The sequence below is a fragment of the Salarias fasciatus genome, chromosome 19, assembly GCF_902148845.1.
Source record: "Salarias fasciatus chromosome 19, fSalaFa1.1, whole genome shotgun sequence".
NCBI lineage: Eukaryota > Metazoa > Chordata > Actinopteri > Blenniiformes > Blenniidae > Salarias > Salarias fasciatus.
Genome location: NC_043763.1, coordinates 8,459,833 through 8,481,924, shown reverse-complemented (window position 1 = coordinate 8,481,924; position 22,092 = coordinate 8,459,833). Strand labels below are relative to the sequence as shown.

The window sequence follows — 22,092 nt, the reverse complement described above, 5'->3', positions numbered from 1 at the left end:
GAAAATGTCTCAGAAGAAGTCATTATCTTGACTTTTTAAAGAGGACACTGAGGGTCACATCGAGATACAGATGTGACCTCAATTTTGTATCATAAATTCCACAAAAAAATCTATATGCAGCAATAACTGCAGCATGATGGACGACTGTAAGTATATTTTCAAAATTTGAGAATTCACTGACATTCTTAAATATTTCTACCTGACATGTTTTGGCCTTCTTAGTTCAGGAACTGAACTCGCGAGTACAAGGAGAGAGAGAGAAAAAAAAAACAACTATGCACGCTCAGGAAGAACATGCAACAGAAAGACATCAGATAGCAGAGAAAACAGCTGATGCCTGCAGAGTGCGAGGTTCTTTATCTTTAAGTTGATCAACGTAAAATGTCTAAATATAGAAGACAACAGTAGAAAATGTGGTTATGTGAGTAGGAAGACGCAGAGGAAACGTCAGGGTGCAAGAAAAAAAAAGTTTATTCCTTGTAAACCTCACAGAGCGAGAACGCAGCCAAGGTCAGACTGGGGGGTGGGGGAACAGAACAGTGACTGTGGGCATAGAAAACAAAACCAAACACTTCTCTACACTTCCAACAATCGGCTGACTGACCAACTGATTAAACTGTAAATTTTTTACAACATTGTCAAGAAGCCAATGACAGCAATCTGAGCGAGAAAAACAAAAAAAACAAAACAAAAAAAAGCTTCTCTGTTTAGTGGGGGGGAAAACCACGCACGCACAACAGATGATGATGAATCCACATCAGACTCAAGCAAAGTTTCTCCTTGCAGAAAAAAAATAACATTAAGAGCAAGAAGGAGGAGGAAGGAGAACCGATTTAAAAAAAAAAAGAAAAGCGAGAGAAAAACAGCCATTTTGCCCGACTGTGCAAATACTGAAACATTCACGAAAAGAGATTTGACTTTCTACTCCATTACTTAGAAACTACAGTCTACTACAGACAGGCGACCTGCTCAACAGACTCTCCCGCGAGGGGACACTTCGCTGGCCTCTCCACGGACATGTCGGCTAATGTATTGGCGGTACATTCGTTGATCACGTCCCCGGAATGAAACGGGCGTTCCAGTCTTGGCACACAAACTGAGGTGGAGGAATCCTTAATTTTTTTTCCTTTTTCTTTTTTAAACTGCAACATTAAAGTTGGCATTTTACAAAGCCTTCATTTACATTGCACATTCCATCTTTTGCAGTTCTTTTTTTCCCTTTTAAACAACATGTGTTTTTTTCCCCTACAGTGCAACTTTAGTCTGGAAACGAAGTAATTTAAAAAGAGGAGGGGCCGGTGTGAAGGATTTGGGCAGCTTCAGCAGAGATGAGCTGTGAACTTAGTGACCGCTTCGTCAGCACGGACAAATTAAAAGTTCGGGCGTGGTTGCTGTCTAATGCATCGGGGATTTGGAGATCGTGTCAAGGCTGACCTTGAGCGCACACCACCATCAGCTTTCTGAAAGTAAGTCCAGAAGAAACCAGAAAAAAAAAAAAAAATCCACCAGAACAAATACAGTCAGTGGTGCGGATGTGCCTCCGATCTCTTCAACTAATTCAGGGGGATCAGGTGGAATCTCATGTTTAAATTCTGTCCTAAACTCAAGGCACTGAGATCATGAGTGAGAGATTAAAGAGTGCAGCTGGGAAGTTTCGTTCGCAGCACCGCCGGAATCAACGAGCTTCTACAACAATCAGGTTTGGGCCGCGGGGCGAAAGTGAACTGTCGTCGTCGGCGCTTCACGTTTCTGACTGCCTCCGCTTGTTCATATTGACGCTCTGAGCTGCCTCCCACCACTTCTACTCCACACTTCCATTTTGTGGAAATTGTGAACACAGACGGTTGTTGGGAACGCACTAAAAGCAGGTCAATCAGCTGTTCCAGCGTGGATTAAAAACAAATCAAACATGATGGTGCCATGCTACTCTGGGAGTTTGACAATCTGTCAAAACAAATTGGGAATCCGGTATTCCAGTTGGAAAATAGCCGATCTTAAAGAGAAAGAAATGCAGCAGCTCCTCCTCAGCGCTGAGGAGGGGGTGACTGGTTGCAGGCGTTCGCAGTGGTGAAGGGGAAAAGGGAGATCAACACCCTTGAGATGAACGTACATACCCGATTCTGTGAGGTTTCACTAGACACTGAAGAGAAGAGAGAAAAAACTGGGAGGGGCGGGCGGGAGGGGCGGGCTTCCTAGTTGACATGAGATGTCCGCTTTAAGTTTTTTTTTGTTTTGTTTTCTTTTTTTTTTTTTTTGTCTTTTCACTACAACAAATACAGTCACACAATACAACATCCTTCTGACCTGGCAAGGAGAAAAAAAAAAAAAACTTAAAATAAAATCCAAGAAAGAAACCATGGTGTTCAGCTGCATCGTGGTGGGCCTGCATGAACCAAAGAATGTTGGGAGGATGAATGAAAGGCGAGAGAGAGAGAGAAAGACAGAGAGAGAGAGAGAGAGACAGAGAGAGACAGAGAGAGAGAGAGAGAGGGGAGAACGGGGTCGATGCCTTCACTTCTTGAGTGGCTGGTAAACGGAGGCGTTGGGGTCCAGGCCGGAGGAATTGGTGTCCATGAACTTCGAGGAGTAGTGGGGGGCCACGGGGGTCATGCTGCTGGTGTCGGCTGTGTAGGAGATGCTGGGCATGACCGCCATCACCTCTGCTATCTTCTGCTTTAGATCTTTGATCTCCTGGTCCTTCTGCAGAATCTGACCTGAGGAGAGAAGTTGGCGTGTGAGTGCTGGACAGCGCGGCACGTGGAGGAGCTGCAGGAACACGCGCACACACCTTGTGCGATCTCCAGCTGTCTCTTGGCGTCGCCCAGAGCGGAGAACAGGTCCAGTTTGATCCTGGTCTCTGCGCTCAGGCTGTTCTCCAGATGCTGGGTCTTGTCTTGCATGGCTGACAGCGCGGACATCAGGACCTCTGTGTCTTTTTCATTTTCCTTATATTTATGAAGCTCCTAAAGGTGGAGAAGAGATCAGAGTCAGTCTGAAAGGGCGAATAATTTGTAAGAAAGAAGCAAATGATCACTACATGTTAAAATACACTATGTAAACTTGACCTGGATTCTAACATGAAGCTTGGAATGCAAAAAAGACTCAACCAAAACATGACAAGCATGGTGGAATTTGAGGACTTTGTGCAATCGTATAATTTGCAGAGCACTTGAGCCAATGAAATATGAAAGTTCAAAGCTGGGGGAAAGGTTCAGGGCCTAACAGCAGCAACAGTGTTGTTATTAAAGGTGACTGATGTAGCTCTAACAGGAAAAGCAAAGACCGCAACACAAAAGCCACAAAACAACACGGTTAACTGTTACCCTGCTGGGCGACATGAGAAGCACAGCGACTTAAGTTTCTTACATGTGACATAATTTGTGTTATTTAAACGTGTCTCCTTATCTATACAATCACAAAACCAATCTGAACAACAGCATCCTTCAAAACGTCTTCTTATTTAAGTTATATTTACACTGTGGTTACATATGTGTGTATGACGTCTCACCTCAGAGACCCTGAAATCAACATACAAGGACTAAATATTAAAGATCACAGGAGAATACCTTCTTTTCAGACTCACATTCTGAAAAGTATAAACACGTTTGGATTCAATGAAATGGCAACAACTGAAATAATTTTTCTGAGTGTCAATATAAAAACGACGCTACATAATAGCTGCTGTTCGGGACTCAGTTTAGTTAATTCTGTTGAGTTTAGTCGTCTGCTTTAAAATGGTTATAGAAAAATAAAAAGCAACCATCATTCAATGAACACAAAGAATTTCAGAAAGTAATACCGTACTTTCACAATGATGCTTGTAAGTGGGAACATTGGCAGAAGTTTGGAAAGAAATTCTAAATAATGAAAGCAGCCTAACAGGTTGTAGACGACAACTGTGGTTTTATTAACCTCACAGGAGGGAAAATTAAAGCCTTGTTTTCTCTTTAATAATTCAATACTTTAATTTGATCAACTTCTGTTGACCACAATACATAAAATAGAAAATTCTCCCAAAACAAAACCAATTTATGTTTAAAGCAGTTTTTGCATCAATGCACAAAAACTGACAACACAAAGTAATACAACTACCCCGAGAGAAATGGAATAAAAGAAGTCCTACCTGCACTTTTAGTTCAAGCTCTCGGATCTGATCCTCTTTGAGCTTGATGTCCATTGTTAATTTCTTGCATTCTGTTTCTAATTCAGTGATGCGCCGCCGCAGCGTGTCTGTGCACTCCCCTCTGGAAAAAAAAAAAAACAAAAGAGACAAGTGAATGGCCGGCATATACAAGCCTCACTCACAAAAGACAAAAAGCTGGGAATAAATGAACATAACGATGACTTTAATGTCAGTGGTGAGAGGCGCCCCTACCTGGAAGCTGCTGCTATTGCTACTGCTCTGGCTGCTGTCGCCTCCTCTAACTTCTTTCGCTTCTTTTCGTCTGCAAGCTGCTTCTCGGCAGTCGCTCGGGCCTCCTGTTCTGCTTTCAGCCTCTTCTCCAGCTGACCCGCTGCCTGTTTGTCCTTTTGCTTCGCCTGCACGGCATTATGGAGCCTGGCGTACACACAAACACACAAAGTAGTACATAAGCAAACACACATAACTTAGTATCTCATTAGTTAAACTCTATGCTGAGCATTCTTCAAAACAAATTACATTTCATTCATAATTCACAACATGAAAATAACGTAATTCAATATCTCTGGGTAGTAGCGATCCGTCAGCGGAGCGCTGTCCACCAGCACCACTCACTTGTTCTGCAGCAGCTCGTTCTCCTGGCGCAGCTGGCCCAGCTCGGTGCGCAGGGAGCGCTCGGAGCTGCCCAGCGAGCCGATCTGGCTGCGCAGGTCCTGCTCCACCTGCCTGCTGGCCTGCAGGTCCGCCTTGAGCTTCTTAACATCCTGCTCCAATCTAGCCCACATGGGAATGTGAAAAGAGAGCAAATCAACACGCTGTGCGCCTGGAACACGGCAACATGATCAGGTGGTGAAGAACACGTCCATCCTCACAGTCTGGCTGAACCAGGATGGGCGAACTTTAACAAAACAGACATAATTCTACTTTTTCACATGATATTCATCAAACTGTGGAGACAAACAGAAGCTGTAACAGACTACTGAGGATGCAGAAGCAAAAGTCACTTTAAATTTCAAAAGTAAACAGAGGCACAGATCCAGATCCAGATGCAAATCGGAAAAAGACGTTCAAATAGATTGTGAATAAATCTAGATAGAGATCTACACAGAAATTGACAGACCGGTTGGTTATCCAAGCTGGGTAAATCTGTTTTTGTTTTTAAAGATGTGTAACAAACAAACTAGAGGCAGGAAAATAGTCTTAAATTGTTTTGCAGCATGAAACGCAAAACCCAAAATGTTGTCGACTCCTCTTGGAAGAACAATTTCAACTGAGAAGTGAGAGATGAAAGGATTTAAAAATCAGTATGCTGGTATTGAGAGGCTGGTTGAATCCTGTCCAAACTTTAATGTTGCATCAAATGTTCCAGAGCAAACTGGATCAGCTGGACTGAATCGTGATCAATTTGATACAGATCTGCTTTAAATATGACCTATTAAACCTCGGCAGTGCTGCCGAGTTTTGCATGAACAAAATATCCTGGCAATTTACAAACGAAATGCATGAGAGACGCTTCAGTGTATCCTCAAAGTTCACAGGATGGTGTGTGAAAAGGACTCGTTTTGTGAGTATGGTTTACATAACCGAGGCTGGATGCTGCTTCAACTCTCACTCACGACTTACCTGGCTGCTTCTTCTACAACAGGACACTCTCGTCAACCAGTAACATACCTCCCTCATCAGCAGAGCCTTTACCGGAGCTGAATCATTATCAAAGTTTTCTGACTGGCGATTTTTATTAGAACTGCTTGTACCCTGTGTCTTATGCGATTAAGGCAGAATGTGACTCTTTCAATCTGTTGTTGACAAGCCAATTGTCCATCTGATCTCAAGTGTCCTGAAAAGTCATTCTCATCCATGTCTCCATGCAGGCTCCTCTTTTCAGTGTTACTAATGCTACAAGTGTTAACTGTGCTATTGACACAGCTAAATAGCACAAATCCAAAATCTCAGTGACCTACTATCATTAAATGTCATACTGGCATTTTGTGGGCCAAGGTTTGATCTCTTTGCATCATATAAAACAATGTAGAATAAAAGATCGCTGATAAATCTTGGTTAACTTCTGATCTGTCCAGATTACTGTATGGGCGCAATCCAAAGCCCGTGAGTTCACTAAAAAAAGGTTGTGTTTTAGGTAACTGTGCAACACATGCACTAATGCAATTAAAAAGAGAAAGCTGAGCAATTTCCTGGAAAGGAAAACAAATATGTGAGGACCCTCTACACACACCATCACCTAAAAGACCTTCAACTCGTTTTTAATGAGCTCTTCATTACTGCTAGCCTGCTGTTTGATAAATAAAACTATTAAAAGTTAATTCCTCTACTTTTCCTTGATGCCAGGTGAATGTTAGCCAGTGATTCTGTTAGGAGCATTGAATGAGTCAGTCAGTTAGTTCTCATAAACACATGATCAGTTGTCCTATGGATCACACTGCTCGATATGTGAAAACATTGCAACTGGAGCTCTTTTTAAGAAATGCGCTGTGCAGAAGCAATCTTATTGTGCCTGAACGTGTGGTTCTTACCTAACAAGTGCTTCAGGTTTGCTCAGCTGGTTGTTGGGGATGCAGTTGTCCGTGGGATCCCTGTGGGAGCCGCCGGACGTCCCCTTCCCCACCGAGAGCTTGTGCTTCTTCTCGTTCTTCCCCGTGGCAGAGGAGGACGAGGACGTGGAGGACGGCACGCTGCCGTTCGTGGTGCTGTGGCCGCGGGGTGAGGAGTTGAGCATGGCAGCGTTGCTGCTTGCGTTTTTGTAATTTTTGGAGGATGAGGAAGATGAGGAGGAGCAGGAGGAATTGTTGTCCTCTTTGAGCAACAGGTTCTCTGTGCTGCCCAGCTCTGTGGTCAGTCTCTTGTTGTTCATATGGTTCTCCATGTACTCCATCTCCTGGAGTTTAGAGTCCACCGATGATGGCAGAATGCTGTTGCTGTTGTGTTGCTTTTTACTGTCCCCGCCACCTCGGCTCTCTTTCCCTTTTTCTCTATACTCTAGCTCCGGCAGTGGCGCCGATGTCTTTTTATTGGCTGGGCCGCCATTCTGTGAAACTGGAGGTGCGTCCACGTCAGATATTCCTTTAGCTGCTGCTGCACAAATGAGCAATCAGATTAGAGTCAAGCATGAAATAAATGACAGCATTCGAAGTTAGATATAACGTGGTGCCTTTACATCTGATATCAGCAACGTGACGTAAGTCTGAATTCTATTAAAAAAGATTATTAATATAACTGTACACAATGCTGCAGATCAAGTAAACCTTGTCATTCTTACTGGGTGGCTAGTATCTAAACAAATACCGCTTTGCCTAATCAAATCCAAAGACTAGAGCCTCTGGTGATCATTGTGCTTATAGTGTTTGCTTAAGCTGCTTGGCAAGTGCACCTTCAACCACATGGTTTGTATGGAAATGGAAAGGCACGAGCATGTGGGCGTCATGATGGCTTGTTTGACAAAGACTCAAAACAAGCGATCGTGTTGTTGACGACAGGCTGGCTGTGATGAATAAATAGTTTGGTTTTTAAGAAAATTACCCTGCAATAAATCAAATATCTTGCAAAGATTAACAATATTTAGACACAAATTCATCAATTCCAGAAAATTTAAGACAAACAAAAAGCTGTGTGTGTTTGGGTGTGCAGTTTGACTCCAATGCTGTGTTCTATAAGAGGCTGATAATGCCGTTCCCTGAGTGTATAAAGAGTGCTGTGGGCTCGAGTCCTACCTTCTTCTGCTTCTCGCTCTTGCCTCTGAAGCATCTGTTGTTCTGGAGGCAGAGCCTGCTGTAGAAGCTGCATGTAAAACTCGTTCTCCTTCTGCACCTCCTTCTGCTTCCGGAGGCGCATTTTATAACTCACGTAGCTCTTGAAGCCGAAGCCCAACGTGACCACGGGGTACCCGATGCTACAAAATGCAGACGGAAAATGTGCATTCATCAGTTCACTGATCGGCACCGATTCAAACGAAGGAACATTCTGTCAAAATGCACTTAAGCTCTCAATAATTTATCATTTGTTATTCAAGTTGCCACATTTGTCTTCAAACTGGATCACAGCCTCTTAGAGACACTGTGATGTCTGGATTCATTTTAATCATGATGGGAATACCAAGTCGCAACATGGGACCGTGGTTCACGCTCTCACATCAGCATCAGAAGGTCATGAACTCAAACACTGTCCTGTGTGTCACTGTCTCTGTGTTTGCTCTGACTGACTGGTGACCTGTCCAGTGTGTTCTCTGTACGCCTCCATAGTTAGCTGGGATTGCTATCCTGAAGAGGTTTAGACGACAGGTGGATGGATAACATGTCAAAGACAAAAGGCCGGAGGCCAGAGGATGCAACTGTGAGCATTTGAATGTTGTGCATTTCTTTTACTCCACAATGCCAATGGAACGAAAACCCAAGAAAAGTACAATTTAAGCAGTGATGTGACTGACTTGGTGAATTGGGGAAGAATAAATCGTGTGAACATTTAGGATTAGATGTTAAAAGGAAATATGGCACCTGTGCACCAAACTCTGAGACAAATTGTGTCACGGCTCCTGGTTCATAGAGACGCTGCTCACCAGTGTGCTGCAAAAGGACGACACAAGTCCACGTGGAAGTTCTTTAGGTCTTTGAATCTGATGGCTGCCTCTATGTATACAAAGAGTATCCACAGAGATACGGTGGGTAGACAGACCCCTCTCTCTGAAAAAACAAAGAAGAACATAGAAGCACCACATGATGAAGATGTTAACTCGGCATCATAGGGAAAATCCAGAATTTTATCCAATACTGTTCTGGTTTGAGTGCAAACGGAAAAAAAAAATCCACCATTATGTTTAATTGTGTGGTTTTATTAAACAAAACAGGTATTCTAACTTTTCTTAAACTCACACCAGGTCAGGTAGGGTAAACCCTTTTCCTACACAAACTTGAGACACTGAACACACGGGGATGGGGATGGGGGCGGGGGCAGTGGGGGGGTGCACTAGCTATTGTCTCATGGCTGTAAACGGCTCAGACATTCACCACCAGGATGCAGAGCGGTAGGAGATATTAATACTCCTGTGACACCCTCTGGTTCTGAATGTTGCTGCTGAGTAAAGTTGGGAGAGCTCTGAAAGCAAATGGGGGGCACTCCGGTTCTCCCTCCCCCAACGGGGCACTAGGATTTCAATCTGACACCTGGCCTTTGGTCAACACCGGGGGATGCCGCTAAATCAGACTGACAACTAATCCGGACAGCGCGGCTCACTTACACACATCATGCAAATTTCTAAGAAACAAGCCAACTATTTGTAAATAAGACAACACAATGTGCATGAGCTCGGCACAACTCTTTTAACACCTGCTTTTCCCTGAAGCACAAAGTGGAAGTTGTTCTGTGAATTGGTGACATCTTCAACAGCAAAAAAAATGTTTTGATTCGAGGGTGTCATAACCGGACGGGGATAGTAAAATGATAGCATAATAATTTTCAAATGGCTACAACTCCAAATTGTATTACTGTAAAATGTACAAATGCATTATTACATTTCTACAAGTAATTAACAGGTTTTCACAAATCTGACCAAGTTAATTTCTTTTCAGAAAATAAATTTGTAATTTCAACATTAAGCTGAAACTTAATGCTACATTAGAGAACACAGTAAACTGTCTGTCAATTTTCCACTTGCAACTCCTACTTGGTCTTTGAATATTGTTGCATTACTTTGTGGTTCGTTTAGTGAAACATTTGATCAAACAAGCAGGAAGACCCATGGAAAAATTAAAGAAATGGTTTTCATTGCAATTTTATTTCTGGCTAGGTGATTCAGTCGGTGGGATTGTTCCATTATTTTGTGTTTTCACTACAAAATATACCTCTGTGATACTTAACCTATTAAGAAAAAATAAGGATATTCAACAGGACACCAGCTAGCCATATGCAGCATTAAGGTTTGCTACCATTCATACCAGCAAATGTATAGGGTGGAAAAAAAAACAAAAAACATTTGAAGTACGAAATATCAAAAATTACAAAACAAAGGATGGCCTTACCTGTGTGCCAAACATACTGCACCCACACATAGGTACTGGCAGCAAAGAATAACCATTGCACTGGGATGAAGAGGAGGCAAATGATGTCCGAGGTAAACGCCACACACACAAAGAATACTGAAAAAGCCTGTGGAAAAGAGGAAAGGTGGTTATGATACACTGTGAGGGGCCCAGAGAGAAGCAGGTGGATGTTTGCCTTTCTGATAATAAATGACATGCTTTGTGTAGCACCTTGTAAAAATTAACCCAGACCCCAAGAACAAATATGTCATGCGACAAGCCAGTTTAAACTGTCTGAAACAAGTTCACAGAGAAGTTGTTTTAATTTCAAGGACTAAATAAACTCCACAGTTCCCTAATGAAAAATAATACCTTGAAAAACATATGAATACATGACTCTGTTCCTCATTTCTCTGAGCGACTCACACGCTGACACACACCTACACACTACATTGAAGAATGAGCTGTAAAGCACCAATAATGAAATGATAATAAAGCAATGGTGAAGACAAGCATACTAATGAGCTGTAGGCTTCATCAAATCTGAAATGTGGGCATCAGATGAGTACTGTGATCAAAGGAAGCACGATCACAATAATATGCAACTTGGCCTGGTGCTTGAGTCAAAAAACTTAATGTGAACTAACATTCTCAGCATTTCTCAAGGATAGCAGTGTGTCTCTAATGTGAAATTTGTTGGCCATTGCACACCTGCTGCAGCACTCTCAGTCAAGAGATATTTATAGAAGCTACTCCTGTCCATAAGCTCTGCTTCGCCTCCCAGGTTCTCATGAAGTTTCTACTCCCTTGTCAGTTTTGAATCAACGATTCAAACATCAAGGCTGACACTAACTCCATTGAATATCCACACCAAAATCTGCTCACACACTAAACATGTGAACACTGGGATGAATTACGTGAAGCGCGATCACATCTTCTCATCAATGCTGACATATTATAAAATTAATACTTTTCAAAATAGCTGAAACAACTGCTTGATTTTTCAAAATCAAATTATTCTGAGAGATAAAACAGGTTCGATAAAGTGACAGGCACTTTTGTTTCACTGTGTACAACTCAAATAAACTTTTGACATTTCAATAGTGCGAACTTGTTAAATATTCACAATTTTCATTTGATTTTATATTTTATGATTTTAAACTACATACATTTGAAAGGGTTGACATTTTCACAAATATCTAAAATAGATTTCTTTTTACACATACATGAACATGGCAAGCATTTTACATGTAGAACTGTGTTCTCGTCATTTCTATATGTTTAAGTAATGCTGTCCTATACAAGCAAATAATGTGTACTAAGGACCTGCATTCGTTATCTCAATCGGATATTGGAAATGAGGAACAGCAAGCTATGAATGCAACATATTTATATTAGTTGGAGATAATAGCAGTTATTGTATTAGTGATCTACAGATCAAAGGTTATGCAGATTATAAGTAGTGTGTCTGGAAATTTCACCACAATGTGAATGTCAGCCCTAAAGTTTCTGAGAAAAGGATTGCTAATGTTAATACCTTGTTATGACCTTGATTATAATCGACCCAAAGTCTACAGGTTTAAAAAACAATCAACCTGCTGCTGCACACCATGCCTCTGTACAGGTAAAATGTAGTGGTGCTGTGTGACTTCTGAGTACATTTTTCTGTTCAGTTTCTCAAAAAACTGGTTTCACTCTGTTGTCACCCTTAAGCAAGAATGATAAAGTATAATAAAACTGTAAGTACTCACCAGCCCCTGGTATCTAAAGGAGTCGTACACACTCCGGATGAAGAGCCAGAACGGCCAGAGGTATTCAAACCTGAACTCAAGTACAAAGTCTGCCAATAGCACCAATGCCCACACCACAAGAAACTTCAGATAAAGGAAGGTACTGAAAAAAATAAGGGGAAAAATGTATTAACAGGATTCTCTTCAACACAAATACACAAACATCCCTAAGAGTGTGTTTTCAATGTATTGGCAAGGACCACTGTGTGATTACATTGCATGATGTATTCCTATTTACTGAGAATAAGTGTGGAGAAAGTCTCCTGAAGTAGTACTAGAAGTCTACAGATGAGTTTGACTGATAAGGTGTATGCACTGAAAAAACACTTTGTCTGAGCCCCTTATATAATACACTACACAATGAGATGTCTGAAGAGCTCTAAAATCTCTGAAAAGCAAAATGTATGATCTTTTTGGTTGTTTCATGGGATGGATATATTTGACCATAGCTGGTTTGCTTTCAAGAAGGAGCACTGAGACTCAGAAAGTGAGTTAGTGGGGGGTCTTGTCTGATCTCAAAGCATGGCTGTTTGGCGATAGAGGGGCACCTGTTCAATAATTCAGCGACTGCCCCACATCCCCAGCCCTTGGTGTCACGTGTGTAACCAGTGGCCTTTACAGTTACTCTTGTCTGATATGAAAATAAGGCTGACAGAGGTGCGACTTGCCAGAAGTACGATCAAAGAAGTTAAAGTGTTACTCCAGAAGTCATCCAGCTGCCCCTGACTGTCAAGTTGTGAAGAGAACCTTACTGTAAACATTAAGGCAGTGAACACAGCTGTAGTATTATTGAGTCTCATGTGATGATGTTGGCAATAAGTTGCTATACAAATGACCTGAGTTACCTTTGCTAACAGGGGAGCGGCTAAGTTTGACACAAGCAGTCAGATGACAACTGAGACATGGTCGAGTCCATTTAATTCGTAATCAAAACAACGTGAGTGGACCGGCAGTGCTGTCATAAATGGCATATTATCATTAAGTGTCCAAAAGCCGCTGTTCTGGGGCCTAGCGCTACAGTTAGCTTATCGGCTAGCGTTACTTGCTAGTGTACAACGAAAACATACAGCTAGCACACACTGAGCTACCACTAGCAGCTAGGTTAACTGGAACAATGTGAGGGACATCTGCGGCTGTCGAAGCGCTGACGTTTCTGCTCCCGTGCCGCGAAGAAGACCCCACCGTCGGGCTCCATAGAAGTTACCTGCCGTATATACCCTCGGTGATTCGGTTCCGTTTTAACGGCCGTCGGAGTTTGCTGCAGTCCGCATTGCGCCGCTTCATCCTCCTCCCCTTGGCTTTGGCCTTCGAGCACCCACTGTAATCTTATCCAGTTTTCCAGTGTATCCGGACAAAGATAATAAATGAACTGCCTGCGGTTTATGTCGCTGTTATCATTTCCCCCCGACTAGAAACAAAGAAATAAATAAAGGAGTCTATTCGGGAACCTCCTCTTTTTCTCTTAGCGCAGGCTCAATAAGCTCACACCGCGCTGGAGTTTACGTACGTTTGGTTGTCAAAAGGCAGTTACGTCCAATCAATCTAACCGCGGCAGCCTCTCCTTCTGACTGACACGTAAATGAACCAATCACAGAGCAGTGTGGCCCTCTGGTTCACGCCTCCACTCGAGAAGACAGCGGAGCAGGTCTGTTTGGAACATGTCACCGCTCAGCCAATCAGATCTTTGTGGACAAATCGGGCATTGGGCGTTGACCAATCAGCTGATAGCAGAGGCGGGTATTTTTCTTAGAGGGGTTTTTTTTTCCCCCTTTGGTTTATTATGAGAAGAAAATATGCAGTCTTTGGGACAAAATTCGCTTTGTGCCCGATACAAAAACACCCATTCCAGCACACGGGGGTTATTTATATCGGGGCCTTTGTGTATAGAAAACTTGCCCAAAGGCACGGAATGCCGTCTATGTTTTGTTAAAATTAGTGCACGACGTACACGCGCATGTTCGTGTTTGACTCAATAGACATGCATGCATTTTTTTCTTTGCATAGAATATGATTACCTTGAATTTAGTATTCATTATGCTCTGTGGGCCTTATTGAACTAATTCCTTTTTCAGAAATGACTCACATTTATTTATTTTTCTTTCTTCTTTGTAAAAGCTCGTATTATATACACAACTGTACACAATATTACCATTGAAATCACCCCAATTTGCATTGAAATGTTTGTTTTCATAATCAACACAATCTCCAGTAGTGTCTGGCAGTGGCAGACACTTGTCCGCCCAGGAGCTGATTAAACGCAACCGTCATGGTTTGGAGGGGTTGCGCCCATTCACAGGGCGCAGTGGCAACTGTGCGCCAGTGCGCAGAGTGCGCAGCAAACATCTCCAATGGCTCCAAAATACGCACCGAGTTTACGCTCCCGTCTGGCTCCTCCGTTGCTTTTTCTGCAGACAGGTTTTATTGTCATTTATGCTTTATACACTGAAACTGATAGCAATGTACAAGTAGTTGGGAAAAAATTCAGAGACTTCTATCCAGGTAAGCTGCTGGTGAGACTTTGGGAAAGACTTCAAATATATTTACTGATATGAAAAGTGATGTGAAAAGTTCGGTTAAATCAATTCGATGTGCGCTTCCTATTAAGCTAAATGAGTAAACATGAATGTAGAAGTTTGCATTGATGTGTAAATAGTAACTGTGTTCTGACGAAAGCTAGTGGAGTGGTTTGAATTGGATCTTTTTTCCTGTGCCTTTTCTCTTTTTGCAGAGTTCCAGGATGTGAATGTTATGGTGATTCTTGGTTTTGGCTTTCTATGCACTTTTCTTGTGAGACATGGCTATAGTGGCTCTGGCTTCAACCTCCTTGTGGCTGCCATGGCCACACAGTGGGCTGTCATCCTCAACGGCATCGAGTCCTGGCACTACTCAGGAAAGATCAGAATAAACTTGAAAAGGTATGCAGTCGCGTTTTATTTCACACTTGTCAGGGGGAAAAGCATTCAGATCAGACATTGTTGGTAATTTCCACTCATCAATAATGCCGTGAATGCTGTTGCAGTCCATAGGGCTTCACCTTGTTGTACATTGCACATTTGAGGGTTATATTGGCACATTCCAGTTTTATAACTTTTATTTCAAAATCTTGTTGCACTTTTTTTCTTGCCAGTTTTCTCTTCTTTATTATTTTTATTCTATTTTGGGTGATATGTTTTGTCTAAATTCTCTATTTTTTTTATTTGTTTTTTTTTTTGGGTGTGGTGTTTACACCCTAGGATGGCAAACAAGATGAAATTTCAATTTCAATGTCAAGCTCACTTTGACTGTGCAATCTGCAATGGTCATACTCCAGCTTTCATGATCATACAATCAAGCTCATTCCGCATTTTTAATTCATCTCTATAATTCTTACTCCTCACTTGAATTTGTCCATGGTCATCTCTAAAAAACTCAAAGATTTAAGGAAAGGTTTCCACCAGCCGTGAGTGAAGCTGAAAGACGTCTGTCTCTTTATAACTGATTGATACAGCTTGGTTGAGGCTGAGATGTGCACAGCTTCTGCTCTCATTTCCATCGGAACTGTGCTGGGGAAGACCAACCCTGTCCAGCTGATCCTGATCGCCCTGTTGGAGGTGACAGCCTTCATTCTGAATAAATGGCTCCTCCAGACTCTCCTAAATGTAAGCAGCTAACCTTATGTTCCACGTCAACATCAGCCCTGTAAACCAAGTTTATTCACTTTATACTCAATGCTGCCTTGTTACTGCTCGTAATTTGTCGATCTTTACGCTTCCTCTCTGTAGATACAACCTCTGAGCAGCATCATGCTGCTCCACGTCTTCGGCACCTTCTTCGGCCTCATGCTAACATGGATCAATTACAGGAAAGGCTCGGAGCAGCGCTTTGAAAAAGAGAAGTTTGATCGCAAATCAGGATTATTCTCCATGCTGGGTGAATAGCAGACTGTGTGATTTCAGATGTTTGTTATTACATAAATATTGAGACATTCAACCTCGACATTCCTCCATCTGTTACCTGTGTATCCAGGGACCCTGTTCCTGTGGATGTTTTGGCCCTCTTTTAACTCAGTCCTGGCGGAGAGTCCTGGGAGGAAGTCCGTTGCTGTGTGTGGTACCTACCTGGCCCTGGCCGTTAGTGCTGTGACTGCGGCTGCTGTGTCGGTGCTCTCCAATCCCAAGGGAAAACTAAACCCAGTATGATCTGACACCTGATGTGTGACCGCAATATCTTTTTGGCACATTGTAACTTTAAGGTGTAATGCAAGGGTGGTATTTTGATTTTTGGAACACAGAACTCAGATTATTGAGCAGATCTCGTGTTGATTGTGTGTCTTCTCACCATCTTTCAGATCCTTATACAGTCCTGTGGTCTGGCTGGCGGTGTAGCTGTGGGGGTTTCCATGTCGGTAATTCAGCAGCCCTGGGAAGCCATGATAATCGGTTTCTCTGCTGCCGTCGCATCAACCATTGGATTCCAGTATCTTAAGGTTGCCGCCACTGCATGAACATTTCAGCCCCTCTGTTAGATAACCTGCACAGTTACTAAACTCTCAATCACCTCTCATTTTCCAGATCCACATGCTGCTTGCATTTCAGTGCCATGACACTTGTGCTATTTTAAGCACGCACGGACTCCCCGGCCTGCTGGGATGGCTCGCACATCTCTTCCTGCAGATCAAAGACTCTGACGACCACACAACGTAAAAGTGCCGCCATCAAATAGCATCTATTAAGGCACAGGAAAGGCTTGACAACCTGTATAATTGGTTCTTTCTTTTGCAGGGCGATCCGGTTCGCTGTGTTTCACATTTGCACTCTCCTGGTTACAATCACTGTCAGCGTGTCCACAGGATTCCTCACAGGTACGTCATACAGCTTGGCTTGATCATGGAAGTAGACAAATTCTCAATACTACATCAGAGAGCTGTATTTATTTAAATAAATTCAAGTTTACTCAACCAGAGAAATGTCTTTTCTATATAAGTACAGTATTTTCAATGATCTACCAAATTCTGATCAGTAATTTCATGTTTTCAGGAACTCTAATCAACCTGAAGATCTGGAGACCGCCTCAGAACAGGAAATGCTTTGACGATCAATCTTTCTGGGAGGTAAACTAACATCGAGGAGTTCTCTATAATTCTCAAAAAAAAAAAAAAAAACACCATGACTTTTGACCACCACAATCTAATTGGGTGAATGCGTGGCCAGCTATGAATCAGTTCCAACAAGCCAAGTGGGAGGTATAACAGCACCACACTAAAAACAATGCCTCATAGCTACGGCTCTCAATGTGATTGATGCACTTAAACAGAAAAATATTAGGGATCTGAGTAGGCTGATGTGGTCTGACGATACCTGAAAGCACGGCTCAGTTCAGTCAGTACACGTCAAAAAGGTCACAACATGATGGCTGATATAAGCAAATTCACAGCGGTGTTCCGTATTTTGCAGTTTCCCAATCTTGCGGTGTATAAGTAAGAAGATGGAGAAGTAACCCAACCGCGTCTGATCCCGGAGGAACCTGCATGTAAAATCTGCTACAATTCAAAATAACTGCTTTCAGATGGTTTATGTGAGCAAATAAATTAATAAGCCAAGTCCTAAATGTGGAAAATTAAATAAAGACTCATTGACTGCTGAGTATTTTCATTATATATTTAATGTTGCCATGGTTTTTTTTTCCAGAAACTGCCCTGCTGTTTGGTGGTTACAGAAGCAAATGAACACTTGTTACACTCAAATACAAATTTCCAGTAGTAAAACAACACCCGATAGTCGTCGAAGGTCCGGTGACAAGCGAGCAATGTCAGCCAATTAATATTCAACGATGAATGTGGTTAATGAAAAGGTTCAGTCATCTTATCGTGTCATTAAAGTAATAACAAACAGTGCCATATGATCACATTCAGTAAACACGCAATGTGCGCACCGTTATGAAAACTTGGTCTGACTCTTTGTACCACAATAACCCAAACCATTTCTGTTCTTTCACACCTTCAACACCAAATTCAAGGATGCCACCCAGAGAAAATGAAAACAGCTCGGGGTTCGCAAAGCTCCCAAAGAAAAACACGTCTCCGTTATACTCGCTTTTTAAACGACGTCTACAACATGGCTGCACAGTCTGATGGCGAACAGGCACATCTTAAAAATGTGCCACACTTGAAAATAGTGAAACTCTCAAGAACTTTATGAAAATTTGTGCTTCGTTATGATTTAGCTATTATACAGCAAACTAGATAAATTAAACATGTTAATTGGAAAGCTAAAAAAGTTCATATAAAGTGAATAACCACTGAAGAAAATAGTCTTGTACAGTATAGAAAGCAGAATGCATAAGAGCGGACCAAAAAAAAAAAAAAAGTCTGTTACTGCCAGAGGTCCTCTGTACGCCCGAACTTGAAGACCAGACCCCTGAAACAGAAACACAGACAGAAGAAATGAAATGCTTAAATTCGCCGAGTCATCCGGATGTGACGGAATAAAAAGGTTTTGAGAAACACGAACTTACCCGAAGAAAATGAACGCATTTTGGAAGAAGATTGCAATGCCGGGGTACACAACTGGTTTCTCTGCAGGGGACAACAGGATGACAAGGGTTACAAAGTTTGAGAAAAGTACATTTTTCTCTTTGTGGAGTAACAAAACATGCATATTCAGCCTTTGAGTCCATTCAACAGTGAAAACATGTCCGAGTCGCTCGGTCGTACACAGTGTCACACCCCACGAGTGACTGTTGAGCAGCGCCGTGCATGTTGCGCTGTGCTAAGCAGATAAACAGGACTTACGAGGCACTACGAATCCCCCAAACAGAATCCACATGGAGGCGATGAGGGAGCCAAAAGCCAGCATGAAGCCGATGAAGAGCCAGACCCGGGCGCCTGCAGGAGGAGATAAGAGGAGGGCGGGTTGGTGGTTCATGTGACAGAGGGCTTCTTCACTATATGTGTGCCAGATTCTAATTGCATTGAGGAAAATCAGTTTGAAACGATGGTAGAAAAACTGACAAGCAGGTGAGACGAATGTATTATATTTAGAGTAATGAAGAAACCACGGAAGCCAATTTACCCCATAAAGTGAAAACCCATCTGAAAAATAATGAATTTCCTTGTGAGAGTATTAACTCAATATTGTAAAATTATCTCTTGTAAAAATAAGCCGATATCTTTCACTTTCAAAAACATTATGGATTATGGTGTAAGCCTTTCAAAATCAGAAACTATCTTAAAATTGAAGACAGCATGTCAAAAGAATCACACTCAGGATTTTCACTCAGTATTTTAAAGGAATTAGTTATCGAGCTAAAGCAGAAGAACAGCAAGTCAGAAGTGTATCAACAAGTGTGTCGACATAAGAGCTGACTTTTCTCATCATCTAAGGCTACCTCAAAATCAGAGGTACACTTTACAAAGGGGAGATTCATCAAGTATTATGAATTTAGAAGGGCAAAAAAACAACAACAACGCCAGCCTCCCCCCTCCAAAAAAAAAATACATTTATGAAAATTATGTTCCAAATCTGAGTTAGTGTGATTTCAGTTTCATGAGGGGAGGTAACTCAACCCAGAGAATAAGGAGTAACTCTGACCTGCTTCACATTACAAAGACAAACACCAGATCACTTCCTGTCATTGCTTTGAGAAAAGAGGTAGGGTTGTTTGGCTTTGGAGCACTGCCATCACATTACTGGAAACAAGCTTCAATACACAGTCCTTATGCTAAAAAAAAAAAGAGCAAAAGTTCAAGGAGAAGAAAGCTGTGAGTGAAGAGAAGGTTGTCAAATCTTATCGTACGCACCAGTCTGTCCCATGCAGCCTTCGCTGTAGCTGTCTCCTCGCACTTGGCCATTTGAAACAGCATTTATCCTAGAAGATAATAGAAACTTAGCCACGATTACAACACACATTCCCTAATCTACCTACGTCTATAAACAACTGTGCAAATCATGGAGGAATGTGAAGAGCCTCAACTGTATTGCAAAAGAAAATGTTTGAGGATATTAAGTAGTAAAATGAGTTGTGCATGCCGGTGCATCTCCATTTGTGCATGCATGATGATATTTGTGCGTTCATTACAGTTACAATTATTACAAACCTTTCCACTGCCACACTCAAGTCATCTTTCTACTTGTAAGATTGTATAGAAAAGATAAAGTAGCACCAAATAGAAAGCTTCCAGCCACAAGATTTATTCACATTTATACATCAAAGCAGATAGTGATCAATCCAATAAAATCCATGACATCCACAAACGTCACCCTCCTATTGCATGACACTTAGGTCACATGACAACTTCTCCAGGACAATGAGGACATGACCTTTGTGCCCCAATGAGGCAAGGCGGAGAACAGATGGTGTTATAGCTACTCTGACATACACTTACATGAGAAAGGCCAGTGTGGCTATGACACCACAGGTGTGATAGGCATGATGAAACTGCCCTTCATCGGGGTATTTTACTGCCGCGTCAATGATGATCCACCAACCAGTGAAGAACTGCAAAGACATGATCCAAAGTTAGTCTCAGGAGGTCAGAGGCCATTTACTGACATCTGGGGGTATGACGTCCACCCATTTACCCATAAGAAGCTGAAACCAGAAGATTTACAGGTGAAAAGGGAAACCTATGTTGTGGGGATCAGTGGGGAAACCTACCAGAACTCCCGCAGCTACAGAAGCGATGGCGTTTCTTCTCTCTCCCCAGTCCACATTGCACTCACACTCTCCACAGCGGATCCCGTCCAGAAACCCTGACATGACTGGGAAAAAGAAGAAGCGTCAGAATCAGCGGCGTGAGATCCAAAATACTTCACACAGAAGCGTTCATTATATACACAAGTCATTTCCCAGTGAAGTGGCAAAATGGGAAACAATGCATGTGTTTGTGCGCAGTCGTGGATGATGCTGTATATCCTGGCTCACACACTCAGCGGCAACATTTCTCTAAGTCCACATTTACACTCCTAATAAGAGACAGTCCAGGCGTATCTGCTCTACAACAACCCAGTGATCGCATGTCGGTAGAAGTCGTGGAAACTGTGTGTGTTTTCACAAATAAAACAGCACTAGCGTGTCGTCGCATTCTTTTGTTCATCGCGAACATTTCCTTGAAGATTTCGTCTTTGCTACGAAGTTGCTGGAAATACTACCAGCACACGGAGGACAGGGTTGACAAGAAATACGCACACGCATCCCGTCCTCGTATCGTGTTTGTAATGTCATTTTCAGAGGAATTCATACCTTTTGATTCTGTTTTTTTGATGTGGACCCTTCGGTTAAACCCGACTTTGCTTCCGACAGAGCTCCTTCACGCGCATGCGCAGTTGGTCCACACCCTTTTGAAGCCAGAACCTCTGATAGTGCTGCGTTCACGTGTTCTGCGTTAATATGTTTTTCATTTTCTTTATTTCTCTCTCTCTCTCTCTCTCTCTCTCTCTCTCCCTCTTTCACTTTATTGAAGTTACAGCACACGTGAAGTATTTTAAATGTTGCTAACCTCATAAGTAACTGTCAAACCTTTGATCGACACCTCTCGGGGAAAGATTATTTGAGAGACGTTCAAGCTAGAGGGTTTATATTAAATGCGGAGAACACGTTCTCTCAATTTTATTCAGTGCATAAGATTGGTATTTCATTTTAACATATCCACTGAATCTGATGACTTTCACCTTTACTCGAGTATTTTTCATGTCACCTTTCACCTTTTTTAAAGTATTTTTCAAAATGCTGAATTTCAGACACAAGCGACGTCTTGCAGCGATTTCCGTGATGTACGTGAAGGCCACATTGTTCTTGCACTGCATTGCACTCAGATCCTTATATCAACGTATTATCTGATCACTAATCATCGAACCCAAAAATGGATTTTCATTGCAAAAGTACATAAACATAGAGAAAATACACAGGATAAATTCCCCATTCTTTTTCTATTTTGTGAATTCCTCCCATTAATGTTAGGTTTATTCAAAGATCAGCGACAAAGATATATATTGTTTTGACTTTCTTATGGAAACATTAAAAAAGGACAAATACTTTATTGAATGTGTTCTAGTGTCTGAGTTGTGATTTGCTTTCTGGTTGAAGAAATGGGAGATTTGCTCCTGATATATCATGTGCTCATCACATGATGGGGTCTGCAAAGGCTTAAAACCCCTGA

At 42.1% G+C, this 22,092-nt stretch overlaps 3 protein-coding genes across 5 annotated transcripts; 1 reads left to right on the top strand and 2 right to left on the bottom strand.

The window, feature by feature from the left end:
* Window positions 1-453: 453 nt before the first annotated feature.
* Window positions 454-13,436, bottom strand: maco1b (macoilin 1b). 2 transcript variants are annotated; one of them, XM_030117576.1, is made up of 11 exons: window positions 13,162-13,436; window positions 11,919-12,060; window positions 10,168-10,294; window positions 8,709-8,832; window positions 7,867-8,045; window positions 6,673-7,231; window positions 4,757-4,915; window positions 4,376-4,558; window positions 4,124-4,244; window positions 2,789-2,963; window positions 454-2,714 (listed from the first exon to the last, which is right to left on the bottom strand). In XM_030117576.1, the coding sequence occupies exons 1-11, from the start codon at window positions 13,239-13,241 to the stop codon at window positions 2,512-2,514; spliced, it is 2,052 nt and encodes a 683-aa protein (XP_029973436.1). In that variant the 5' UTR covers window positions 13,242-13,436; the 3' UTR covers window positions 454-2,511. The 2 variants fall into 2 exon arrangements, with proteins under 2 accessions (XP_029973436.1, XP_029973437.1); XM_030117577.1 differs by having other exon boundaries at window positions 6,673-7,228.
* A 797-nt stretch (window positions 13,437-14,233) lies between these two features.
* rhd (Rh blood group, D antigen) lies at window positions 14,234-17,731 on the top strand. The gene is made up of 10 exons (XM_030117578.1): window positions 14,234-14,456; window positions 14,686-14,872; window positions 15,445-15,595; window positions 15,719-15,866; window positions 15,963-16,129; window positions 16,285-16,422; window positions 16,508-16,635; window positions 16,718-16,797; window positions 16,973-17,046; window positions 17,390-17,731. The coding sequence occupies exons 1-10, from the start codon at window positions 14,306-14,308 to the stop codon at window positions 17,414-17,416; spliced, it is 1,251 nt and encodes a 416-aa protein (XP_029973438.1). The 5' UTR covers window positions 14,234-14,305; the 3' UTR covers window positions 17,417-17,731.
* Window positions 17,620-21,266, bottom strand: tmem50a (transmembrane protein 50A). 2 transcript variants are annotated; one of them, XM_030117585.1, is made up of 7 exons: window positions 21,177-21,260; window positions 20,592-20,697; window positions 20,320-20,432; window positions 19,735-19,802; window positions 18,727-18,819; window positions 18,450-18,510; window positions 17,620-18,352 (listed from the first exon to the last, which is right to left on the bottom strand). In XM_030117585.1, the coding sequence occupies exons 2-7, from the start codon at window positions 20,691-20,693 to the stop codon at window positions 18,307-18,309; spliced, it is 483 nt and encodes a 160-aa protein (XP_029973445.1). In that variant the 5' UTR covers window positions 20,694-20,697; window positions 21,177-21,260; the 3' UTR covers window positions 17,620-18,306. The 2 variants fall into 2 exon arrangements, with proteins under 2 accessions (XP_029973445.1, XP_029973446.1); XM_030117586.1 differs by lacking the exon at window positions 17,620-18,352 and having other exon boundaries at window positions 18,446-18,510; window positions 20,592-20,695; window positions 21,177-21,266.
* Between the last annotated feature and the right edge of the window lie 826 nt (window positions 21,267-22,092).